Below are 11724 nucleotides of genomic sequence, written 5' to 3'. Positions count from 1 at the left end.
ATTTTCTAAAAGGCTGAAAATCATTTATTAAAATGCAATTAGGACAATTATTAAGTAAATCCCTTTCAACGTATCTGTCAATACTTTTGTGTTCATAAGTATTATTTTTAAGGTTATTCTGGTAAATTTACAGTCAGACATCTAGTTTGGTCTTTGGTGTTGCTATAATAAATTTTCGATAGCAAGTCACCCCTTTTCACGCCAACTTCACTTAAAAGCGAGTTCTTCCCTCAATTACTAAAATACCCCTCTTGACTTATTTCTCGTGTGCCCAATTATGCATATATCTGTATTTGCCGCAATAATTTACATATTGTGTTTGGTCAAAGTAGGATCTGATTTTAGCAATGAAGTGAAATTAGAAAAATATGGTGACCCTATTTTCTTTTTTTGTGACGGAAATGTCTAGGTCAATTTGTCTACACTTCAACTAATCATCCGAGATCTTGAAGTTGACGACGAGGTAAATCCTTCAGTGATCACCCATATTAACGCTTGTAGAGACTCAAATTCAGGAGTTCATGCAACCTCTATTTACTTTTTTACTGGATTTTAATATTATAAGGTAGTATTAACTATGCATGAGGTTTCTTTAAGGAAGAATTTTATATTTTAGGATAATTCTTTAATGAATTTTAATTATGTAAAATGAATTTAGGCATGTCTGACTCTCTTTTTATTTATTTGATAATGAAAAGCTAGTAGCTAAGCCAGAGCCTGGAGACATAAATAAACCCATAGAGTAGAGGACCATTATTAATCAAATTTATTATTTTCTCAAGAGAGGTGACTTAATTAATTTATTTATTCATCAATTCTGATCCTTTAATTCGGTGTTCCACCTAGAAATAGAGGCATTTATTATGTGTTTTTCTCTACTCTTCTCCAAATTAATTAATTATATTAACTCAAGTAGTTGTTATTTTATTTTGATTCATTTATTATGTTTCATTCTTATATATGTAGATATAACCTATGAGCTGGGCTCCACTGTTTGGGTGTCAACACCTATTTCAGCGAACAAAATCCACGCGTAATTATATTAAAACACTGATTAGCTTAAATTATTTTAACAATATATGTATGATCTTTTTTTTGAAATTGAGATGTCCGATCTAACTTCTGTACTCGACTATTCCCTAGAAAAGTTACTATAACAACCCACCGCCGTGACTCTTCGATTAATCATGGGCAAATGTATTATCTTTACACTAACGGAAAATCAAACCTGGGATCTACAGGATATCTGTGCATTTCCTGGTTTGCTCTTATCAGCTTTATGAAACTTGGTTTCCCTAAAATGGATCACCAGGATTCTAATTAGATATTAGATGATGCAAAATGATAGATTAAGTTTAGTAATTAGCTTACTACTTAATAAATATGCTATAGGGTCTGAGCTTTGTTGGTTAGTTTTACAGATGATTAATAATAGGGTTAATTTACATTTAGGATGATCTTGCTCCTGAATTTGGCATAAACAAATTACTTCCTCATTATTATGCATTAAAGAAGAGAGTAAGATACATAAATTATTAATTTCGTAACAGTAAGTTGCTATTAATCTAATGGAATGGAATCACCATTGTTCTAGACTGTCATATATATATATATATATAAGCTTTGATATTGTTTAATTATTGATACAGGATGATGAAAGTCATTTGATGAAGTTTAATTAATTTGGGTCAAAATCCGAGTTCCAGGTTGGGAAAGTTAAAGGCCTGGCTGACAGCCAAAATTCTCTTGAATTAATGAGCAAATTCAGTATTCGAGATCGAGATTCGAGAATAGAAGCTTACCGATTTCATTAATTTAATTTCAATAAAATTCATATGTAACAAAAAACTTCTTATACACAATATATAATACAACAAATAATATGATAATTAATAAATAAAAGAATCAATATAATGACATTTTATATAAATCTTTTATAAATGATTTTGTATTAATAATAATACTCAATTAATTATTTAGCATATGATTTTGGTATCTCCTATAATTAATTTATTAATATATGATTTGAATTAATTAGACTTATGTTATGATGCGCACTCACATGGAGAATAGTGCATTGTAGCACACATTAAGGAATTGCTTGCAATTCAATGCTTCAATGACAATAATAATAATAATAATAATAATAATTAATTAATATAAGCAGCATGGAAGCCTCCCCAACACGTTGAAATTTCAACACTATTAATTACCCTCTTTCTTCCTTGGGTTTCATCACCTCCAACTCCAAATTCTAGATAAACTAATTAAACTATGCTTCAAGACCTTAATTTCATCCAAAAATGTACTTAATTAATATTATATAAAATGAAACAAATAAATCATTTTTTTTATTCATAGCAAAATTAAGTTTTTTGAAATTAATTTTACAAAAACTCTTATGATAACCACTATTGGATAGTCGAGTAGTCAATTAAGACTCTTGGGTGTATTACTTAAGAGGTCTTGAGTTCGATCCACCTTGATTATTAATAGGCGTGATCACTGGAAACTTATCTGATCATTAACTTCATGACTCTAGGAGATTAGTTGAAATATACACAAATTGGTTTGAACACTCCTGAACGTAAGGAAAAAAAAAAAAAAAATTCACAAAAACTCAACAAACCAACATTAACACTACACTACGATAATATATAGTAAAGTATAAATATAAATTAGAACAAAATTTATGTTAAACATATATATATATATATGGTGGCATATCGTATTCATATTCGGATATAATGTAGCGAAATTAGGTATGAAGCAATAGGAATGAAAGGCCACGTGGCAGTTGGCCAGGTTAGAAAGTATACCAATTGAGTACTACTTGGAGTTGAAAAAAAGTTGCAAAGAAACGCGCCATGGAATAGATGGAGAGGCTGAGAAGCAAAGAAAACTAAAAGAAAAACAAAAAAAAAAAAAGAAAGTAATAGGGGTATATATCTACACTACATGTGTGTGAGTTTTCAAGAAAAAGAAAAGTATTAATGGCAAAGTTGTATGGTGGCAGATACAACATTGAAGAAGGGCAATAAAAGGGGCCAATGCTAATTAGTTGGGTAGTTCTGAGAGGTTTTAATTCATATACAATACTTACTGCTTTGCTTTCTTTCTTTTTATCCTTCTTCTCTGTGTGTTTGAATCCAAATGCATTATTTCTAGGCAATGATGATCTCTTGATGCTGATGCTGATAAAGTAGGTTATTTATCATCCTTCACCAACCTTCATTTTCAGCATTTATTTTAGAGAGAGTGTGTGTAAAGAGTCCTTTTCCTCTCTTGTTTTTTGAGGGTTGGTAATGGTTCTGCACTGAATGAAAAAATGGGTGGTGTTCTTCTTCCTTTTTTTCTTCTAGCTCTATTTTCTCTCCATAGATTTGGGGTTGTTTCTGGTTTAGATTCCAGTCAAGTTAGTACTTTGAGGCTTGAAAGAATTCAAAAGCATTTACACAAGATTAACAAGCCTCCTGTCTTCACCATAGAGGTATATATTTTCACTTCTCATCACTTTTCTCAAGAACAAGAATTTATTAAGCATGCAAGAGTCTCTTTAATCTTTATTTGTTTTTTTGTTTCATGTTTACAGAGCCCAGATGGAGATATCATAGATTGTGTCCATAAAAGAAAACAGCCAGCTCTCGATCACCCTCTTTTAAAAAACCACAAGATCCAGGTATCTATTCATCAACTATAACATAGACTAGCATTCTTTAATGTCTTGTTATTATTATATTATAATATTTCTTAATGTAACAGAAAGTGCCACCGTCAATGCCTGCTGGTATGAAAACCATGAAGAAAGAAGGAGGTGGAGGAGAAGAAGAAGAAGAGTTAACAAGAGACTCAAAGAGCAATAACACAAGTAAAAATGCAGTAGTACTGAAAGGTGCATGGCAAATGTGGCACAGAAATGGGACAAGGTGCCCAAGGGGAACAGTTCCAATTCGTCGGAGCTCAGTCGATGATGTGTTGAGAGCCAAGTCGTTGTTTGATTTCGGGAAGAAGAAACAACAACGTAAATTTGGTCTTGCTGGAAGAAGAGCCGATGCGCCAGATGNACTAGCATTCTTTAATGTCTTGTTATTATTATATTATAATATTTCTTAATGTAACAGAAAGTGCCACCGTCAATGCCTGCTGGTATGAAAACCATGAAGAAAGAAGGAGGGGGAGGAGAAGAAGAAGAAGAGTTAACAAGAGACTCAAAGAGCAATAACACAAGTAAAAATGCAGAAGTAGTACTGAAAGGTGCATGGCAAATGTGGCACAGAAATGGGACAAGGTGCCCAAGGGGAACAGTTCCAATTCGTCGGAGCTCAGTCGATGATGTGTTGAGAGCCAAGTCGTTGTTTGATTTCGGGAAGAAGAAACAACAACGTAAATTTGGTCTTGCTGGAAGAAGAGCCGATGCTCCAGATGTCGTGAGCGGCAATGGCCATGAGGTTCGCCATCCCTCAACCCTTATCTCTTCTTCTTCTTCATTATTCATTTATGTTTGAAAAGTAGTTATCGACATCTGTCACATTCATTATCCCCATCACCTCTCGATCTGTCTTTTCTTCTTACCCTAACCTGAAACTCTGGAAGAGATAATTGACTTCATGAACTAGGGTTTCCAATTTAGATTAACGATATTTCATGTAATTACAAGAAATAGATTCTAGAATCTGAAAAAGTAAAACCCTAATTAAAGATCATATATGAAATTTAAATCAGACCGTTGATTATTCTCCTGGTTAAGGGCCCACATATTTTTAATTGCTTAAGATTGCGTATTACTTTACTTCTTCCTCAGTCCCCCACCCCACCAAAGTAATCAGCAAAATCAACCCATTTATTATATGCTTATCAAAATAATTAATAAGGTCCACATGATCTTAAAATCTTCTCGGGAATTGTGTTTCCACCTTTGTTTTTTTCCATATTTTCTATATCAAAATCTGATTGAATTGTAACTTAAATTAGCATGCGATCGCCTACACTGGAACATCACAAGAGGTGTATGGGGCCCGAGCTACCATAAACGTGTGGGACCCGTCAATCCAAGTGGTCAACGAGTTCAGTCTATCACAAATTTGGGTTCTTTCGGGATCATTCGACGGCTCAGATCTCAACAGCATAGAAGCTGGATGGCAGGTACTTCCTTCCATTTCCTGTCCCCGCATGCACAGTAACCAATACTTTTGATTTTAATTTTTAATTTTCTAAAGTTTGGATTATTGTACTAGTCAGGTCAGTCCGGAGCTTTATGGTGACAGCAGGCCGAGATTGTTCACGTATTGGACTGTAAGTTTCTCTAATCTAGGTTTAATTATAATTAATAATGTAAATTATCCTTCTTCCACGAGCAACTGCACGTGGTCTGGGTCCAGAAGGTTAAAGTCAAACTTAATCTAGGGTTGACAATCTCCCTCTTATTCAGGAATTATTATATAATTATTAACTTGATAATTAAAATATTTGATTATTTTTGTATTTAATTTAATCCCATCTCAAAATTCTGCTTTAATGATGATAACCTAATTAACTTGTAAGCAAAATCTTACTAAAACATAATCTAATAATTAAACAAACACCTGCCCGCTAAAGGGTTAATTATTGTTGCCGATTCTTAAACCTTAATTTCCTACCAAAACCATGTCTTTTAAAGAGTAAACGACTATTTTAACTCAAAAAATTTTAAAATACTACTTTTTCACCTAAAGTTAATATTTCATTACTATTTAAAGTTGATTTTAACGGCGAAAATTCTTTCTGTCATAATCATTTGAACCTTCAGTCTCCTTTCTATAAAACCTCTCTCACTCGTGTACCTGATTTCTCATTAATTGTCAGTCATCACGAAATTAGGGTTTTATGCTCTTAACTGATTTCGATGATGAATCTTCAATTGGTCACCACTTAGATCTATTGGCCTCTACGTTATAAAACCCATCTTACCTTGATTCTTGGTAACTCGTGAATGTTGTCTAAGAAAATGAAGTGTATTTTGAGTATTAACTAGAATATAAACTTTGGGTGAGAAGACGGTATTTCGAAACTTTTAGAGTGAAAAAGTGTCATCAAAGCAAACCTTGGGTGGGAAAAAGTCGTTTACTAAATCATTTACAATATTACAGATGCTAGGGTTTTGTTAACCAAGGCTCTATTGATTTTTCTTTAAATATTTTTGGATCATTCATGGTATTTAAAACCAAAAATAAATATTGCTCTACTTGTCATCTTCATATGAAAGTGTATGAGAATTTGATATTAATCAATCTGGTGGGTGGCATTTAATTACATTGATGAGGTCCATGGATTGAGTTTCTAATTCTCCCTTTTATTGTCGGCATAATTTTGTACTACAATAAAGACTCACAACAAATATCATTAAATAATACATTGCAAATTTACAGAGCGATTCATATCAAGCTACAGGATGCTACAATCTTCTTTGCGCTGGATTCATTCAAACAAACAGTAGAGTAGCCATTGGAGCTGCCATTTCTCCTGTTTCTTCCTATGCCTCCAACCAATACGACATTACCATCCTCATTTGGAAGGTACGTGTTTCTATTTTCTTAACATTGTGTACTTAAATTACATTAAAATACTGACCCATATGTCAACTCTTTTTCTTGATTCAGGACGAGAAAGGAAATTGGGGGATGGGATTTGTGATAAACACTTGTGGGATACTGGCCGCTGAGCTATTTACACACTTAGCGGACCATGCCAATGGTGGAGTGGGGCGGCGAGGTGGTGAACTCACGAGTCAACGGCGAGCCCACGTCCACCAAATGGGGTCAGGCCATTTTGCTGAAGATGGGTCGGAAAGCAAGCTATTTCAGGAACCTGGAGATTGGATTCTGATAACAGCCTCACCTCCGCACAAGGCATCTCAACTCTAGCTGAAAACACAAACTGTTACAACATCAAGAGCTCACACACAACGAATGGGGCACACATTTTTATATGGAGGGCCTGGAAGAAATCCACAATGCCCATAATCATCATTATTGTCTTCGTAAAAAAAAAAAAAAAAAAAAAAAAAAATTAGTATCAATTAAATTCTTTGATTCTGTAATTATGAAAAATCTTGCTATTTCCATATTTGTTTTTGCTTATTCTACATTTTTGGTTTTGTTAGATGTGAGGGAAGTGTGTAATATTTTTCAAACAAGACTCCTCTGGTATTTTTGCTCAAACAGACATGGAAATAGCAGCATCTCTTATATGCTAATTTAAAACTAATTATCAATTGTATTTGTAGCATCGATTTCTAGCTAGTTACTCATTCTGTCTTGTGAATGTTCATATTTTTTTTTTTTTTTTTTTTTTTTTGGTAAAATTCGGATAATTGGATGGGTTTGAACTTTGAATGTTAATTAAGAAACTTTATTAAATGTTTGGAGCAGCCTGTATTAATGTGGTAATCTCTGCACAGGGAGCGTAGTATCCGGATGGAAAGATTTGAAAGCACAGCATTTAATAGAAAGAGTAGAAGAGTTTTGTAGGGAAGTCTCAGAAGGTGAGAAAAGAAAGGTAGCTGGAGGAAGCATCATATTCAATGTCCATTAAATGGAGGGTGTTGGGAGATGAGCTTCATAATTATTCAAAAGTCCATTCAAAATATGAGCACAAAGACACGGTTTACATGTATGTACAGAGCCAATCATCTGAATATGCTATTGTCTTTAATTGTAGTCTTGTAGATGATGCTTTTTCAGTAAATTAATCATTAACCTCTGGCCTGAAATTTTTTTATCATAAAATTGTTGATTAATTCATGTAATCCCGGATCCTTTCTTTGAGATGATTAACATAATTGATCCTGAGAACCAATGAAGTAATTGTCATCTAATTTGGACCCAGAAGGCAAGCATTCTTCAGTAAAACAAGTCTATTTAGTTGAGGCTAAATTCTTCTTCATAATCGATGTGTGATGTTAACAGTAAAAGTTAGATTACCAAACTTGACGGGCCTCATAGGTTTGGCGTTTTTCCTTTCTAAACCCTTAGCCAATCTCAGTACTTAATAAAGTTGAACATTTGAATCAAGCCTTCAGTGAGTAGCAGAGTGCAAATCTCTCAACCATGAAGGTTGTACCACTTAGTGCAGTCAATTTAAGTAGCAAACAGTATAGATTAGGATGTTTTAAAACTGGAAATGTCAATTTTGGAGGGCTACCATCTATTACTTTTCTTAGATATTGAGAGAGTATTAATGTACAGGAAAGTATTAAATCGATAGTAGGGCCAAACTGTTTTATGCAAGTAATCAGAATCAAACCTCGTGGTATGACTAGCCCCCATTAGTTTTCAAAGAAAGATTTATCACATATACAGAGGACAGAGCACATGCTTTCAGAGTTTGACCGGGAAAGTAAAAAATGACGCAAGTGATCGATTGAGTACTGAAAATGGAGAGCGAAGTGGACCAGAAACTCTGAAATTTACGTGATTCAATAATTGAAGCATGCATGTGGAAATCTACATTCCTCAGAAACAAGGCAACTGAATTTGAAGTAATCTATTTCGGTTCTACTTTTCAAAGTACTGAAATCTAATAATACAGGGATCTAGTCTTTAACAGTAATCAAAGAAGCACAGAAAAATCAGCAGCTTGTGGTGGGACAACAGTGTCTAATGAACAAGAATTTTCTAAGAAAACTTGGCACATTGTTTGTTATATAAAGAAATGCAAAGGCTCAAGATTGATATGCAACGACATCCTCACAATTTTAAGAGAATCATTTAATTCTGCAAATTTGGGCTAATGGCTTTGCTTAGCCTTCTTTTCTTCATAATTTCATGCACCTTTTTAAGGCCTCTATGTCTTTCTCATGCAGAAACAGATACATTGAAACAAGGCCAAAGGCTTCATGACTGGGAGCTTCTGAACTCAACAGGTGGGGTGTTCAGGTTAGGATTTTTAAGCCTCGGGTCGGATTCTGCCCTCTTGGGCACCTTTGCTCCTCGATATATAGGAATATGGTTCAACAGCATACCTGTTTATCCTGTTTGGGTCGCCAATCCGAACGATCCAATTCCTGATTCCTCTGGTGTTTTAACAATGGATAGTGATGGCATTTTGAAGATTGCATACAAAGGAGCCCCTCCTATTGCTATAAGTTCCAATAAAGCAAAGAGAACTTCAGAGAAAAATATCACAGCCACGCTACTAGATTCTGGAAACTTTGTCATCAGAGAGGTTAATTCTGATGGAATGGCTGGAGCAATATTATGGCAGAGTTTTGATTATCCGTCAAACATGCTACTGCCTGAAATGAAACTAGGCATCAATTTCAAGACTGGCCATGAATGGTATCTTTCTTCATGGCTAAGTGATGAATTGCCATCTCCAGGGGCATTCAAACTCGGCCTGGATCCTAATGGTTCCAGCCAATTGATGGTTTGGCGGCGAGAAGAAGTATATTGGAGAAGTGGGGCATGGAAAAATGGAAGTTTTGAGTTGGCACCTCAGATAACAAAGAGAATTAGTGAATATGAGTTCAAGTTTGTAACAAATGAGAATGAAAGTTATTTCTCTTATTCTGTTAAAAATCAATCAGCTGTTTTATCAAGGTGGCAGTTGGAGTCTTTGGGCGAAATTACACAGTTCACTTTGTATAAGCATTCTGGTCTTGTTGATTGGATATTTGAAACTACTAGTCCATGCAACACTGTTGCCAGGAATTCTACTGCTGTTTGCTTAAACGAAAAGCCCTTGAAGTGCAGGAAAAATTCAGACTATTTTGAGCCAAGAAAAGGGGGTATGGATGTAGAAGGCTATCAGGACTATAATGCAAGCTTGGCTCTGAGTGATTGTCATGCCGCGTGCTGGAAAAATTGCTCTTGTATTGCGTACCGTTCTGCATCTCAGAATGGAACTGGATGCCAGTTTTGGACAAAGGAATCAAAATTCATTCCATATGAATATATTGGCAATATTTACGTGCTCACTAGTGCTGAAAAACACTGAAGGTAGGCCTACTACGATCTAACTATAATCAATTTTTAATAATTTATGTGTTTAATCAGCTAATATATACTTGAAATACTTAATGTGCAGGAAAGAAGAAAAACAAACCAAAACGAATTATTGCTGCATAAAGTTGGAAAATAGTATTCTGCAAATATGAGCTTATGTATTGTTAAGCATAATAAATTCTACAGCTATCTGTATGATGGAAGCCGAAGCCGGCAAGTTAAGGACATGAGATATTGTCAGTTAAATATATATGTATGGTAGTTATCTTCTATGCAATTGTATGTTACTGTGGTTATGAAGAATATATGAAGGAAAAAGAAATCAATTAACGGACTAAGTGCATGTATGCTTATCAGATCTCCAATGTTTTTCCATTTATTTGAGCAACTCTTATATATTCAGTCCTATATAGAGAACAATATCCAGAATTCATACAACAATACTTGCTTTCTTATGGTTTACATGCCGAGGTTTGTGTCAATCAAATACAATGAAGGATGTCCATATGACTGTGCGGAGAAAATATTGAAATAATAAAAAAATTTCTTAAGAGTAACATTAGTTTCCTTTGAAATTTAATGGGTGTTCAGAGAACGCCAAAATATGGTATTCACAGTATATAAACATAGTCAGAATTTGCTTCTACAAAGTACCAACATAAAAATAAACCTTGTTCTACCCAGAAAAAGATTGTTTTTAGAAAGTACAAACAGATACCATAAAACATGGACAATCTCCCTGCCTTTGGGATAACTAATTTCCGCCAATTTTTGAGTGTGAAAGATCAACATTTACATGATATATAACATAGGTCTTTGATAAAAAATAAAAACCCTCTTTGAATTCTGGAAGTTCCAAAGTCTAATAGATGTGTAGCAGCAATATGTTAGGTTCGCTGTATATGTAAGGTCATAGAGGAGGAGGATAAGGATACGAGATAGAGAATTTTACCATGGCAGGGCCTCCCAATCTTTCACCTGCAGCAACAGATGCATAGACTCAAAGCCAACTATACCAGGACTGGGACAGGCTAATTTCTGCCATGGGAGCATTCGTGTTCAAATTCTTCAGCCTCAAATCTTCATCTCCTCGTTAAATAGGAATACGGTTAGCTCCGTTTACTTAAACTCCGTCTATAGTTACTTGTGGGTAGAAAATCCAAAAAACATAATTTCTGATGCCTCTGCTGCACTAGGAATAGATAAAGATGGTATATGTGAAAAGCCTTTGAAGTGCGGGGAAAGGTCAGAATTCTTTACGCCAATAAAAGGGTTTATGGATGTGAATGGTGTGAAGATGATAACTATAAACAAGTAGTACTTCATATTGTATCATGGAGGAACATTTTCAGATCCATTGCATCACTGAATTGGTGGAGATAAGTGGCATTTTAAGGAAGACGACACTGTATACCGTGCCTTCAAGCGAATTTTCTTCTCCTTCTACACCCATTTTAATATTTTATAAGGTTTCAATTTTTCTCCATATATCTTCCCACATAATCTCCAGCACATGTTTGATTATGGACATACATTTTCCAAGAGAGGATATTAATATGCCGAAAACTCCCATGAGGTACAGGATTATGTTAAAGAGCTTTACTATTATTTGGAGCCTTGTTTGATATTTTGTATTTGCATATGTATTGGCTTGGCTATAAGTTGTTCTGTCTATATCTGTCTTGAACCACCTGTCACTTAAGCTCTGTGTCATAGAAACCATAAAATTAAGCTATGATCCCTG

General features: G+C 34.5%; 1 protein-coding gene and 1 pseudogene across 1 annotated transcript; both read left to right on the top strand.

Moving 5' to 3' along the window:
• The first annotated feature begins 2995 nt into the window (after positions 1-2995).
• LOC116145789 lies at positions 2996-6998 on the top strand (annotated as a pseudogene).
• Positions 6999-8724: 1726 nt separating this feature from the next.
• On the top strand, positions 8725-10307 carry LOC116145741 (G-type lectin S-receptor-like serine/threonine-protein kinase CES101). The gene is made up of 2 exons (XM_031431187.1): positions 8725-9974; positions 10063-10307. Exon 1 carries the CDS (start codon positions 8767-8769, stop codon positions 9970-9972), a length of 1206 nt encoding a protein of 401 aa, XP_031287047.1. The 5' UTR covers positions 8725-8766; the 3' UTR covers positions 9973-9974; positions 10063-10307.
• The last annotated feature ends 1417 nt before the right edge of the window (positions 10308-11724 follow it).

Source organism: Pistacia vera, unplaced genomic scaffold, assembly GCF_008641045.1.
Source record: "Pistacia vera cultivar Batoury unplaced genomic scaffold, PisVer_v2 Contig467, whole genome shotgun sequence".
NCBI classification, from domain to species: domain Eukaryota; kingdom Viridiplantae; phylum Streptophyta; class Magnoliopsida; order Sapindales; family Anacardiaceae; genus Pistacia; species Pistacia vera.
The sequence above is the reverse complement of the archived record's forward strand: the minus strand, read 5'-3'. Positions and strand labels throughout refer to the sequence as shown.